Below are 14,900 nucleotides of genomic sequence, written 5' to 3' on the forward strand. Positions count from 1 at the left end.
AAACTCAATCATCAAAAGATGGATAAACGTGAGTCCATTAAACGTAAGCATTTCTATTCATCAAAAAACCTCATAAAGTGAAGAAAGGAACAAACTAGAAGAGCTCTGTATCACCCAGAACCCAGGAGGAGGGGTGAGGGTTCCTGCCCCCTCCATGCCAGGGCCCTCCCCGCCTACCCCCCCACCCCCCCACCCCCCCACCCCCTCCTCACCTCATCAGGTGGATTTTTCACCTTCTGCATGTATCTTCGAACCACATCCTCGGGATTCTTACCTGCAGGGACACAGCGGGGTGGGTTTGAGGGTACCCAGAGTCTGTCCCTGAAGGCTTGGCTCAGAACTGGGTCAGCGGTCAGAGGGCAGGGGTCAGGGTGGAAAGGGTTGGTCAGGATCAGAGGTCAGGGGTTGCTGGAGGTTAGCTGTAACAAGAGCCGGTGAAAGATGGGGCCAGGGCAAGGAGAGCTGAGATCAGGCAATGGAGGTGAGGTCGTAAATGCTAAGAATAAGTTGGAGACCAGAGGTCACACAGTTGTGGTCAAGGCTTAGTGGGGTTCATCTCGTGTGAGGCAGGGGGCGGAGGGCGTACTCTTTTTAAGGTGCTTCTTCTTGGTCTTGCGGCACACCCCGGGCACGCCGGGCACGGGCTTCACGTCGCTCTTGCTCACTGGCGGCGGGTGCAGGATGGGCTTGGGGGCCCGCGTCAGGCACACGGGCAGCCCGGCCGCGCACAGCAGTATCCCGGTCATCCCTACGGGTCGGGGGGCGCGGTTAGAGGGCGGGGCGCCATCCCCGCCCAGACCCTTGGCCCTGGGAATCCCGGGGCCCTCCTGTGGGTGGGAGGGTTGCACTCTCGGGCCACACCCACTCAGCCCCTTGAAGGCCCCTGAAGGGCCTTCTGCGGGCCACGCCCACCCCGTGTCCTGGGTCCACTGGAAGGGGCGTTTCCTCCGGGCCACGCCCACCGGCCTATCTCGGGGGCGGGGTCACCGGGTGACAGGCGGGCTGCCTTCTAGTGGGCCCCGCCCTTCTTTCCCTCCCCGGGCCAGACCTCACCTGCCAGGGCTGGATGGACCGGCCCAGTACCATTCAAGTTCTTCACCGGGAGCGCGGGGACCCTGCGGGGAGAAGAGGAGACGCCGCTGCTGGACTCCAGCCCCCGACGCCACGTCAGGGGACCTAGCTTGCCTTCTGTCTCTGGCTCCTGGGCACACACCCTGGCCTCTTTGTACCTCTCTCTGCCAACTGCAGTGACCTCCAGGAAACTCTCTTTCTACTCTGACATCCTATTATGGGGCGGGGGTGGCCAGGACCTCGGCCCAGGTTCCAGTGGGATGCACCCTTAAGACTTTAGTGCAGACCCCTCCTTACCCTACAGCCAGCTCCTCCCTCGAGAGGGCGCTTTGGCTCTGAGGGCTCCTTTCATTGGCCGCTGTGCCTGAAACCCAACTACTAGTGTTGTAACTATTTTAGCATCTCTCAAAGCTTGTTAGATGTAGCATTATTAATCTCCATAAAATGTTCCAGGAAAGAAGGATTCAGGAATCAAGTAAGTTAGGAACACGTCACTGTCTCCCTCTCTGAAATTCACAACATATCTGAGCATATTAAAGGCTCTGACAAGCCCTGCATAAGAACATATCATTAACAATGATAAATTCAGGTTTTCAAAAGCATTTGGTGATGATTTTTTTTTTTCTCTTCTGGAATATTTACTGATGTCAGTTTCCGTGACAAGGTACTATCCTCTCTTCAAATGAAGAGCCCCTAGGAAAAGGTATCCTGACTCTCCTCTTCTCCTGGCCCTCAAAAGAGCTTTGGCTTTTGGAGTCAGTCAGAGCTGCTTTCATATCTCAGTGCAACCACTAATGAGTTGGGTGACACACAGCACATCAATCTCATCTCTTGTAAGGGGTGGTCTGTAAAACGGGGATAATATGGTACCTTTTTTTTTTTTGACTGCTGTGAGGATTCCGCGAAATTATATGTGTCAAGGGCCAAGCACAGTTCCTGGTACCTAACAGATACTGAAAGCACAGCCATCGGTATCATCACTGTCAGCTGTGCAATCCTGGCCGAGTAATTTCACCTGTCTGCTTCTCAGGCACTAAGTCCCGGTGTAACTTCTCTCCATCTTAGAGAGGAAACCACAAAACTGCTGTAGTGACAACCTTGAACACGTCATTTAACTTCTTGATCCTCAGTTACCTTATCTGTAACACAGGCATATTAACACCTCACTTATAGAGTCACTGGGAGGACTCAAGGAGAGCTTGCAGTGATGTGTACGGTGTGTCTGTCTGAGTCCTCCTGGCTTCAGCACTTGTTTATGCAGGGAAACTGGTGTCTTGCTGTTGATGGGCATGGAACCCTGGCTGGATACGTTCTGATGAAGAGGGGTGTTCTGAAATCCAGGGGGCAGCCTGAAGGCCTTGGGGGATGTGCCATGAGAGGGAGCAGGAAGGGCTGGGAGCAGTGACAGCTGGAGAAGGAGCTGCAGCAGCCGCCTTGGCTCTTGACATGCCTGTTCAGGTCACAGCCTGTCCAATGCTGTCTGGTCACCTGTCCTTGGCAGGCACAGTTGGCACCAGAAAGCATCTTCAAGCAAATGGTGCCCTTGGCAGGCTTGGGTACTGTTGCAGTGGGTGCAGACACACAGACATATACACCCAGGGCACACACCATCCACACAGATCCACAGATCCAGATATACACACAGACGTGGAGAAGATCACACAGACTTATCATACCCCCCGGAACACATTACACACACATGTTTAAGTACACAGACACACAAACACACACAACCCAGGACGTATACCACAGATACATGCACACACACAGACACACATATCAGGGAGCCTCCCTCCCCATCCGTCTACTTGCGGAATGCACTGCACACACCACGGAATGCACACCCTGCACACATACATGGACACACACAGGCATACTTCAGGGCACACCCGCCATGAACATACATGGATTAAGATACACACACACTCACATATTCCAGGGAACACCTCCCCGCACCTACAGAGACTCGTGCACACATGGGGACACACAAATACACACAGAAGCACACACAGCTCTCCCCTGGAAGGACACTCCATGGACAAGAGAGGGTGGCTCATGTAGACCAGTACTGCACCTGCCACTGCCGCCCCTCTCCCCAGCTGCACGGAGCTGGGTAAAGTGGGCAGCAAACCCAGAGTTTGGCGCGCTCAGCCCTCACATGCACCTGGCACGCTGCAGCCTGCAGAACGGCCTGCCATCCACACACAGACACACAATTCCGCACTGCCTGTGGGGAAGTACTCATGCGTACTGATTCACATCATGCATGGAGGCACGGGAGGACACGCTGACTCACTGCACGCGAGGACACATGCGCACATGCTCTGACCCACACCTCCCGACACTGACACACAGACACTCAGCCTGGGAGGCCCACACTCGTACACATGCAGATACACAATCACACATGCACACAGGTACAGCGCACACGCCCCCACTCAGTGGCTGCTCAGCTATACTGGCTAGTATCATGTGGCCAGGACTCCCATCCCAGACCCCTCTGAGGGCTGTGGAGAGGTCTGGAGCAGACATCTGGATTGAGCCCCTGGAGGAGGTGTGGCGTGACTGAAGTCAATGAACACAGCTCCCGAGGGAGGCAGGATGGGATGGCAGGTACCCTGGGTCCCCCAGGACTTGGTCAGTGGAGGTGGGAAGAAAGCACTGTGCCTCAGTTTCCCCATCTGTAATGGGGATAGAGTCCTGTGAAGGTTAAGTGTGTTAAAATATGTAAAGCTCATCATTTGGCACTGGGATAAGAGTGAAGGTGTCTTGATTTTCTTGTCGGGCACCCTGCGGCGGGGTGCCCATGAAAAGGGGCGCTGAGTATTCATTTGACCCTTTTCAGGGTCTGTCATAATCCTCCAGGACCTTCCTGAGGTGGGCAGCTCTCACCACTCTAACTTCCTCCCTCCCCATACTTTTATAGGAATGCATAGAGGTATTTCCCTCAAGCTTCTCCTCTTCCCTGCCCATTCTTCAAGCACCTCTAGTGCAGACACAGTTAAGTCTAGGTCTCTCTCACACCTCTTTCTTCCTTTCTGTCTCACAAGAAGAAAATATCTCTTTTTTTTCTCCAGAGCTACCAATAAAATGGGTGGAAAGAAAAATATTTAGCATGCATACCACCACTGGTTGGTCTCCTACCTGTGGCAGACATCACTAATCCATCACAGCACTCTCTCAAGCTTAGCAGAGTCCTCAGTACAGCTCTCCAGGCAGCCTCTATAAATCAGTAAAGCCAGTTTGCTACCCCAGGTCTATATAATGCCCAAAGTCTGGTCCAGTGGGTAACCCTGCTCTTGCTGAATGTTTGGCCTAAGAGTTAGATAGAGGGTACTCCAAGAAAGGAAGGATTTAGATCTCAGCTGCCCTAAAATTTCTGGAGCCCCTTAAACACCACATAGCCCTAGATTACAAAAGTCAGTCTTGCTCCTGGGAAGAGCACTGCGCATGGGGTGTCATGGTGGGGCTGTTATTTATTTACCCATCAGTGAGCTTGGGGGACAGTCCCGAGGTAGTCGCCAGCCTCTCTCTATCTGCAGGCCTCCTGCGAGAACCCAGGGTAGCAGAGTTCCCACGAACCCTGAGCGTGGGAGCCGCCCGGCCCCCTTTTGATGTGGGACATGCTGTTTCCTCCGAGTCAGTGAGAACATCCTCCTGCCTGGACAAGCGACCGCTGCTCCCGGAAGGGGAGCCAGCCTTCACCCCTAGCTCTGCCTTTTTGTGGGCCCAGCCTGGCACAGGACCTGAGGAGTCCCTCAGGCCCTCCCCAAAACCTGCTCTGACCAGAAGGCAGGCCTGGGCCCCACTACCATGCAAGCCTCTGTGCCTTTCCCAGCCCTGAATCAGATCCCGTCTGTCCTCTGCTCTCACTCCCCCTGCAGCTCCCACTTTGCTCATGGTAATACCTGGCCTCCTGATCTGGCCCCCACCTACCCTCTGAACCTCATTTCCTGTGTGTTCACCCCTCTCCCACCCCACTTGAGCCACCCTGGTCTCTCTGCTCTTTCTCAAGCATGCCAGGCACATTCCCACCCCAGGGCCTTTGCACTTTCTGACCCTTTCTCGAGGTGCTCTTCCCAGATATCCTCATGGTGCACTTCCTCACTTAGCAGAGGTCTCTGCCCAAATGTCAGCTTATCTGAGACACCTTCCCGACCACTTTATTTAGTTATTTATTTATAGACAAGATCTTGCTCTGTTGCCCTGGCTAGAGTGCAATGGCTTAACCATTGGTTACTGCAGTCTTGAACTCCTGGGCTCAAGCGATCTTTCCACCTCAGCCTCTTGAGTAGCTGGGACTACTGGCACACACCACCACACCCAGCTTAAACAACAACAACAACAACAACAACAACAAACCTTTTGTGGAGACAGGGCCTCATTATGTTGCCCAGGCTGGTATGGACTTGAACTCCTGGGCTCAAGTAGTCCTCCCTCCTTGACCTCCCAAAGTGCTGGGTTTACAGGCATAAGCCACTGTGCCTGGCCCCAACCACTTTAATTAATTAATTAATTAATTAATTAATTTGAGATGGAGTCTCGCTCTGTCTCCCAGGCTGGAGTGCAGTGGCACGATCTTGGCTCACTGCAAGCTCCGCCTCCCAGGTTCATGCCATTCTCCTGCCTCAGCCTCCCGAGTAGCTGGGACTACAGGCACCCGCCACCATGCCCGGCTAATTTTTTTTTTGTATTTTTAGTAGAGACGGGGTTTCACAGTGTTAGCCAGGATGGTCTTGATCTCCTGACCTTGTGATCCGCCCGCCTCGGCCTCCCAAAGTGCTGGGATTACAGGTGTGAGCCACCGCGCCTGGCCCAACCACTTTATTTTTAAAAAGCCCATCTTTGTCCTTACCTTACTTAGTTTTTTTTTTTTTTCATAGCACTACTCACAACCTGACATTATAAAGTCTTTTTTTTTTTTTAATTTATTATACTGTATGTTCTAGGGTACATGTTTGTTACATATGTATACATGTGCCATGTTGGTGTGCTGCACCCATTAACTCATCATTTATGTTAGGTATATCTCCTAATGCTATCCCTTTTTAAGCATGACCAGGCCCTGTGTGATCTGGTCCACCCCTGCCTCTTCTGCCAAAGTTAGAGCAGGAATGTCAAATATATGAGTGCATACCACTACTGTCCTCCTAGCACCCACGGCAGGCATTACTAATCAATTCCGGCATGCCTTACCACTAAGCCAAGATGCAACTTCAGAATCCTCCTCAACACAGTGCTTCAGGAAGTCACTGCCACTGGAGCAGAGATGGCACATGTGATGAACTCTATTTGTCATTTATTTTGCAGATGATGGGACTGAAGCCCAGGAAGGGAAGTGACTTCACTAAGGTCACCCAGCTGGTGGGTGGTACAGCTTGCACCAGGTCCTGGAGTTTCCGAGTCAGGGGCCAGGGATGACCCCACCAGGTTGGTCTGTGGAGCCATCTGGAGTTGAGCCAGCCTTGAGAGCCCTCTGTGCTCTACAGGTGGGCTGAAGTCTTTGACCTGGATCCTGGAACTGGCTCAGGCCTGGGCAGGGTAGATCAGGGCTGTCTAAGTGGATCCATCGGTCTGCTTTGGTCACCTCTCTCTGTCCCAGGACCCCGGAATGCAGGAGACCACACTGACAACTGACCCTCCCTTTAGGGCAGCCAAGTCCTCTTCCTCCAAAGTCTGGTCTCCTTATCTCTCCCCTCCCACCCCCAGCAGGCCTAGACTTGTTACTTTCTCTAATGGTAGTTTCCAGGCCCCCCACTGGCCTTGGCCCCCTTCAGGATACCTCATACTTATCCAGCAGCCCCCAAAGAGCCCCCAGGAGGCTCATGACCCAGTCATTTGGGTCCAAGTGGGTGAGGAAGGGGCAGAAGTGAGGATGTTACATTATGGGGGGAAGGGAGTTGAACAGTGCTTTGGGGACCCCCCAGCCTCCCCTTTTCTCCTTTCTACGGGTGTGAGCCTGTCACCTTTCCCCACTTTTAGGGCTGTCTCTGCCTTGTAGCTGCTTCTACCCTCCTCCCCCCACAGTCCTGAGGAACACAGCCTGGGGCCAAGTCCCCGTCGCCACCCCCACTGCAGAGACATGAAGGACGTCACCGCAAGCCCAGTACCCATGGAGTCCTCCTCAGCCTCTGTCTGGGGTCCTCACTTCCCCTTTCCTTACCCCAGCACCTCTGTCTTCCTAGACAAACCTCTGAGCTTCTCTGGGCTTCAGTGTCCCCTCTGTGAAATGGGACCCCTTACCTCTGTCCCTGTCCATCTTCTAGAGATTAAAGGAAGTAAAATTCCCCTAGGGAGACTTTTTGAGGGGTGAGTGGTATTGGAGGCTCAGATTCATCTAGAGGTATGGGGGCTGTGGGGGTCACGCTTTTCCACCCTCCTGGTCCTCCAGCCTGCCCAGCTCTCTGTGGGGGAAGGAACGTGGAGGAGATGGTTGGGGGCAGGGAGGACGGGTCAGGTAGGGGAGGGGAGGGCAGGACCAGCTGTTCCCACGGCCCCGGGGCAGTCACGTGCAGACAGGAGTGTGTGTGGTTTGGTCTCCCAGGGAGCAGGGCAGGAAGTGCTTTAGGTGGGGGGAGTGTTTGGTCTGACCTTGCGGCAGCGGTGAGGCGGGGTGACAGTCACTGCACACCAGTGGCTAGTGGGGCAGGAAAGTGGGGGAGGGTGGGCAGCCAGGGGCCTGGTGGGGTCCTTGACTTCACAGCGTACCTGTCAGTACTTTAACATTTTCAGACCCCTGAAATGTAATACTTATGGAAGATCTGGAGAAAGAAAATGTGGATTCTTTTAAATAAAAGCATAAAATCACTGCAAGAAATTTAAAGAAAAAAGAAAACACAAAAAGGAAGGAAAACTCTAAAGCACACCCACCACAACAAAGTCCCTTTGCCCCTGGGCTCCTGCTTTAGCCCTGCTGCGGTCTATGCTCAACATTCAGAGTGAGCCTGTTAAAACAGTCACACCCGTCTCTCCCAACGCACAGCCCTGCTGGTTCCCTTCTCATGCAGAGCAAAAGCCGAAGTCCCCACCGCAACCTTCCAGGCCCTATGTGTGACTCGGCGCCTTTTTCTCTCTGACTTCTTTCCCGCCAATTGCCCTGAGCCTCTCCAACCACATCAGCCTTCTCAGGCACCCCAGGCCCACTCTGCCTCAGTGCCTTTGCACACACTGTTCTGCTATCTGGAATGCTGGAATGCTCTTCCCCCACTTCTTTTGCATTTTTGTTTGTTTGTTTGTTTTTTGAGACGGGTTTTGCTCTGCCTCTCAGGCTGGAGAGCAGTGGCGCGATCTTGGCTCATTGCAACCTTGACCTCCTGGGCTCAAGTGATCCTCCCACCTCAGCCTCCTGTGTAGCTGGGACTACAGGTGAGCACCACCACACCCAGCTAATTTTTCGGCTAATTTTAAAAAAATGTGTAAAGATGGAGTCTCACTATGTTGTCCAGGCTGGTCTCAAATTCTGGGCTCAAGTGATGATCCTCCCACCTTAGCCTCCCAAAATGCTGGGATTACAGGTGTGAGTCACTGTGCCTGGACCATGCCTTGCTTTTTAACTTCCTTCCATCTTTGCTCAAGAAGGTATTATGTTCTCCATGAGGCCTTTCCTTCTCATCACTCCCTACATCCTTTCTCTCCTATACTTTTCCTCTGTAGCAGTTACTACTTTTTACCATATTCTACAATTAATTTATTCTGTTTTGTGTTTGTCTCCTGCTAGAATGTGAGCTCCAAGAGAGGAAGGATTGTCTGTTTAGTTCACTGCTGTGTCCCCAGGGCCCTAAACAGTGCCTGGCACATAGAAATTATTCAATAAATATGAATTAATTAATTAAAAAACAGATGAACATATGCTATAAAGAAACAGCAAACTACAGAAAAGATGGGAGACAAAAGGTTAATGCTCTTAATGCAAGAAGAACACTTGCAAATTAATAAGGAAGCAATAAACAGCTCCAGAGAAGGATAAGCCAAATAAATACACAAGTAATTGGCAAAAGAAGGAACCACTCATGGCCAGTAAACAGGAAAAAGTTCTCAGGCTCAACTAAGAACCAAAGATATGGAAACTTAAATGACATCTCTTTAGCAATGATCAGCTTGGCAATGTTGTACAAATCTGATAGAGATGGGAGGGACAAGGGTGGATTTAAATGGGTGCAGGCCTGGCTGGGCACTGTGGCTCACGCCTGAAATCCCAGCACTTTGGGAGGCTAAGGTGGGTGGATTGCTTGAGGTCAGGAGTTGGAGACCAACCTGGCAAACATGATGAAACCCCATCTCTACAAAAAATGTAAAAAATTAGCTGGGTTGGTGGCATGCGCCTGTAGTCCCAGATACTCAGGAGGCTGAGGTAGGAGTATTGCTTGAGCCTGGGAGACAGAGGTTGCAATGAGTGGAGATCTCGCCACTGCACTCCAGCCTGGACAACAGAGTGAGACTCCATAAAAAAAAAAAAAGGATGCGAGCCTGAGAAATCCAAGCCTGACATCTGGCTTCATGATGGACTATGTGGGCCTGTGTTGCCAGTCCCATTTCACAGGTGCAAAAACTGAAGACCAGAGAGGCAGATGAGCTTAGGCAGGGTCACACAGGAATCAGGGCAGGGCTTCTGGGACCACGATCCAAAACAGCACAGGCTGGCTGGAGATAGGGCATCCCCAATACGCGAGTCAGCTTGGGTTTCTGAATCTGAGTCCTAATTGTGTTACCTTGTACAAATGTCTTAGTCTTTTGGAGCCTCATTTTCCTCATTTGAAAAATGGGGATTATAGAACCTGCCACATTGAGTATCTGTGAGAATTAAGAGAGACATGCCTGTAAATGGCCAGGCACAGTGGCTCATGCCAGTAATCCCAGTGCTTTGGGAGGCCAAGGCAAGAGGATCGCTTGAGCCTAGGAATTTGAGACCAGCCTGGGCGACATAGTGAGACGCCCATCTCTACAAAAATTAAAAATTAGCCAGGCATGGTGGTGCATGCCTTTAGTCTCAGCTACTTAGGAGGCTGAGGCGGGAGGACTGCTTGAGCCCAGGAGGTTGAGGTTGCGGTGAGCTATAATTGCGCCACTGCACTCCAGCCTGGGTGACAGAGTCAGACCCTGTCTCATACACACAAAAAAAGGCATGAAATTGAGAGCCAGGGACATAGGGAGCGCTCGATAAATGGAAACAGGCCCGCAGCTATCCCTGTCCTCCCACCCACCACGTGGGATGGAAACTCTGAGTGTGGTTCCTCTGCTCCACAGCTGTGTTCCAACACACTGGACACTGACTCCTCAGGGGACAGGGCGGATCTTCCCCACCCCCGCAGGTCCCCCAGGCCCAGGCTGTCAGCTGGCTCCCCGCCCTGTCTGTTACAGGGGCAAGTGGAAAAAACCCTGGCCAGGTGGATGCTCTGCCCTCACTGGCTATGTGACCCTAGACGAGTCAATCCCCCTCTCTGGGTCTCCTTCCCTGTTATCCATCCAGGGCTGAGATGAGGATGGAGGTGAGAATGACATTGGAGATCTCTGCAGAATTCACAACTCCCTCACATGCTGATCCTTGCTGAGTCTGCCTGTGTGAGAGGTGGTGGTTTTAGCTCTGACAGATGGGGAAACTGACGCTAGAGAAGCCAAGCCTCAAGTGGGTCCAAGGTCACCCAACCTGTAAAGGGCTCTGGATCCGTCTGGGTCAAGGAGGGAAGAGAAGGAGGGCGGACAGAAGGAAGCCAGGGAAGGGAAGAGATTGACTGAGAGGAAGAGGTGGAAGACAGAGACAGAGAGAGACACAGAGCTACAAAGAGATATGGAAAGACTGAAAGAGACCAAGACACACAGAGATATTGTTTGGTGCAAAAGAAATGGCGGTTTTTGCCATTAAAATGATTGCCAAATTGCAGGAGAATGGCGTGAACCCGAGAGGCGGAGCTTGCAGTGAGCTGAGATCCAGCCACTGCACTCCAGCCTGGGCGACAGAGCGAGACTCCGTCTCAAAAAAAAAAAAAAAAAAAAAAATTATTGCCAAATTGGCCGGGCGCAGTGGCTCATGCCTGTAATTCCAGCACTTTGGGAGGCCGAGGTGGCTGGATCACTTGAGGTCAAGAGTTCGAGACCAGCCTAGCCAACATGGCAAAACTCCGTCTCTACTAAAAATACAAAAATTATCCGGGTGTGGTGGCAGCTGTCTGTAATCTCCACTACCTGGGAGGCTGAGGCAGGAGAATCACTTGAACCTGGGAGGTGGAGGTTGCAGTGAGCTGAGATTGCACCATTGCACTCCAACCTGGGTAACAGAGCAAGACTCTGTCTCGAAAAAAAAAAAATTTGGCAAATTATAAAAGAAGAGACACACAGAGACGTTGTTATGGGCTGAACTGTGTCCCACAGAAGTCATGTGTTGAAACCCTAAGCCTCAGGACTGCAGAATGTGACTGTATTCAGAGACGGGGTCTTTAAAGGGGTAATTAAGTTAAAATGAGGTCACTAGGGTGGGCCCTAATCCAGTAGGACTGGTGTCCTTCTAAGAAGAGAAGATTAAGACACAGCCAGGTACAGAGGGAAGACCACATGAGGACACAGGTAGAAGATGCCATCTACAAGCCCAGGAGAGAGGCCTCACAAACAACCAACCCTGCGACACCGTGATCTCGGACTTCTAGTCTCAAGAATGTGAAAGAGAATACATTTCTGTGGTTTAAGCTGTTACCTTGTTACTGCTGCCCTAGGAAACTAACACAGACTTAAAATCATAGAGACAGGCCAGGTGCTGTGGCTCACGCCTGTAATTACCAGCACTTTTGGAGGCTGAGGCGGGCGGATGCTTGAGGCCAGGAGTTCGAGACCAGCCTGGGCAACATAGTGAGATCCTGTCCCTACAAAAAAATTTTAAAAATTAGCTGGGTGTGATGGTGTGTGCCTGTGGTCCCACCTACTTGGGAGGCTGAGTTGGGAGGATTTCTTGAACCCAGGAGTTTGAGGCTGCAGGGAGCTATGATTGTGCCACTGCACCCTAGCCTGAGCAACAGTGAGGCTCTGTCTCTAAAAACAAAAAACAAAGACATAGAAACAAAGAGACCAGGGTGGGGAGGGCTGGGAGGTGGTTTGGGGACGAGGGTGACAGTGTCTGCCCGGCTCCTCAGAGACCCCCCACCTCCATCCCTTTCCCCTCACAGGCTGCACTTGGACCTCAGCTACCTCAGCAATGGAAAGCTTTAGGCAGGAGAAGCCAGGGTCTGCCACCCCCATCTTCCTTCCTCCTACTCCCCTTCCCCAGCAACAGGCTCCACGGTTCTTGAGAGCCAGAGGGATTTTTCCGGGGGGGTTTCTTGGAGATGGAGGGTTGGGGACTTTGAGCTAGGCTTGTCTGGCTGGAGAGGGTCAGTTAGAGGGGCTGGAGTGAGGCTGGGCAGAATCTGTGTGGGTGGGGAGGGATGAGGGAGTTCTTGCAACGTTTCCCCCACCCCACATCTCCTGTTTTCCAGGCCAATGTCTGGGCTTAGGGAGGGTCAGAAATAGTCCCCAAAGGGAGGGGCAGGAGAAATGATGTCGGCTGTGGGGGAGGGGCATGTGGCTGGAGACAACAGAGCTCTGGCAGGTCAGAGGAGGACATGTTTAACGATCTGCACCCCCACAGATAAAACTGTTTTCACTACAGCCCTCTAGAGCTCAAGCACACTCTATAGCTCCCCACCGATGGCAGCACCAAGCCCAGGCTTCCCTGAGGCCACCCAACCTGGCCCTGTACCCCATTTGGGAAAAAAGTCTCAGCCCCCACTGTTCCAGAAGGGAGCCTCTATCCCCCGGTGGTCTCCAGAACCTTCTGGGTTCATTCTTACCTCTGCCCCTTTGCACCTGCAATGCCCTGCCTGGGGTGCCCTTCCCCTTCTTGCTGGCGCCTCACACTCCAGTCCTTCCCACACCTCTAGCCCTTCCCTGAACACACCATGCCCTTCGAGCCCTCTTCAAGTTGTTCATGCTGTTCCCTCTGCCTGGGTCAGCTGTTCTCCGCATCCGGCCACCTCCTCAGAGGGATTTTCCCTGAACTCCCACACCGCCCTGTCCCACTACCTCCCCAGCACTTCTGTCTCATCCAGAGATGGTCTTCATTTACCCTTTGCTTGCTGTAGGTCTGTCTCCCCATCTGTCTGTGTGCCCTTGGGGGACACAGGCCTTTTCAGCCTCCTCTAGAACAGTAGCTTTCAAATCTCTTTTTTTTAAATTTTTTTTGAGACGGAGTCTCACTCTGTCACCCAGGCTGGAGTGCAGTGGCGTGATCTCGGCTCATTGCAACCTCCACCTCCTAGGTTCACGCAATCCTCCCACCTCAGCCTCCTGAGTAGCTGGGATTGCAGGCGTGCACAACCATGCCTGGCTAATTTTTGTATCTTTAGTAGAGATGGGGTTTCACCATGTTGGCCATGCTGGTCTCGAACTCCTGGCCTCAAGTGATCCACCCACCTTCGCCTCCCAAAGTGAGCCACTACATCCACCTCAAATATTTCATCAGTGACTGAGAAATTCATTTCACCTCGCAACCTACTCAACGTATGCAGAAATGATGCAAAATATTCATGGAGCATTTTTTTTTTTATGGAAACAGCGTCTTGCTTTGTCTCTCATGCTGCAGCGCAGTGGTGTGATCATAGGCCACTGCAGCCTTGACCTACAGGGCTCAAGTGATCCTCTCACCCTAGCCTTCCAAGTAACTGGGACTACAAGTACACCTCCCTGCCTGGCTAATTTTTTGTTACTGTTGTAGAGATGGGGTTTTGCTATGTTGCCCAGGCTGGTCTTGAACTCCTGGACTCAAGTGATCTGCCCACCTCGGCTCCCTAAAGTGCTGGGATTACAGGCATGAGGCACTGTTCCCAGACTACATGTAACAATTCTTATTTTTACTATGCATTACACATGCCAATGTATTCTAATTCCATTCCATTCCATTCTTTCTGTTCCAAGAAAATTCTGGCTACGACCTTCTGATTTCTAGTCTTCTTGCGGGTTACAAGAAATTGACCCAGAGAGAAGGTTCTCAAATTCTTACTGCAGAGGTCCCTGGAATTTTCCTGGTTCTGTCCCCTCCCACACTCTCTCTGGCTTGCCATTCTAGGACCCATTCTTCTTGTCATTTTGGGACCTCCAACCCCTCTTTCTGTAAGGCAGCCAGAGCCCAGCTGCTGTCTTTATAGGGCCATAACTGATACTTCAGCCCCCTGAGATCTTCCTGAGATCTTGGTGAGTCTATCTGCAGTTTTGGACAAGGCTTCCCCAAGGGGTCTTCTTTGACCCCCTCAAGTCTCCTCTCTGTTGGCACTGGGCCTGCCCTAGGCTGAGGTCACACGGGACACACCTCTGTGTGTCCCCATGGCACTCTCTTCCGAGAGGAATGACCAGGAGGTAAAGGGGAAGGGAAGGGTGAGGCAGGCAGGTGGTAGTGGCTGGCTGTGATGCGTCCCTGGAAAATTACAGCTTCCCCGCCCTCCATGCCAACCCTCCTCCTGGAGAGAAAAATAAGTCCTAACGGCCATGCCTGAACTACTGCCAGTGTAGATGCTGTGTTCAGGTACGCAGCATTTTCACACGGTGGGAAGATCTGCTCCCATTTGACAGATGACAAAACTGAGGCTCAAGGAAGGAGAGGGACTCGTCCCAGGTCTCCCAGCTCAGCAGTGGCCAAGAGGGGGACCGGGCGTGGTGGCTCATGCCTGTAATTCTAGCAATTTGGGAGGCCAAAGTTGGTGGATCACATGAGGTCAGGAGTTCAAGACATGCCTGGGAAACATGGTGAAGCCCCTTCTCCACAAACACACACACACACACACACACACACAGTAGCCAGGAATGGTGGTGTG

At 52.2% G+C, this 14,900-nt stretch overlaps 1 protein-coding gene across 1 annotated transcript in view; it reads right to left on the reverse strand.

Annotated features, from left to right (window-relative positions):
- The window catches only part of DTX1 (deltex E3 ubiquitin ligase 1), a 41,518-nt gene that overhangs the window by 3,750 nt on the left and 22,868 nt on the right, over window positions 1–14,900 (reverse strand). The window contains exons 4-6 of the mRNA XM_033220513.1: window positions 1,054–1,115; window positions 587–748; window positions 213–274 (exon numbers count right to left, since the gene is read on the reverse strand). Coding sequence (XP_033076404.1) covers window positions 213–274; window positions 587–748; window positions 1,054–1,115 — 286 coding nt within the window. The remainder of the gene's footprint in view (window positions 1–212; window positions 275–586; window positions 749–1,053; window positions 1,116–14,900) is intronic.

The sequence above is a fragment of the Trachypithecus francoisi genome, unplaced genomic scaffold (assembly GCF_009764315.1).
Source record: "Trachypithecus francoisi isolate TF-2019V2 unplaced genomic scaffold, Tfra_2.0 Lachesis_group11, whole genome shotgun sequence".
Classification (NCBI taxonomy): Eukaryota; Metazoa; Chordata; class Mammalia; order Primates; family Cercopithecidae; genus Trachypithecus; species Trachypithecus francoisi.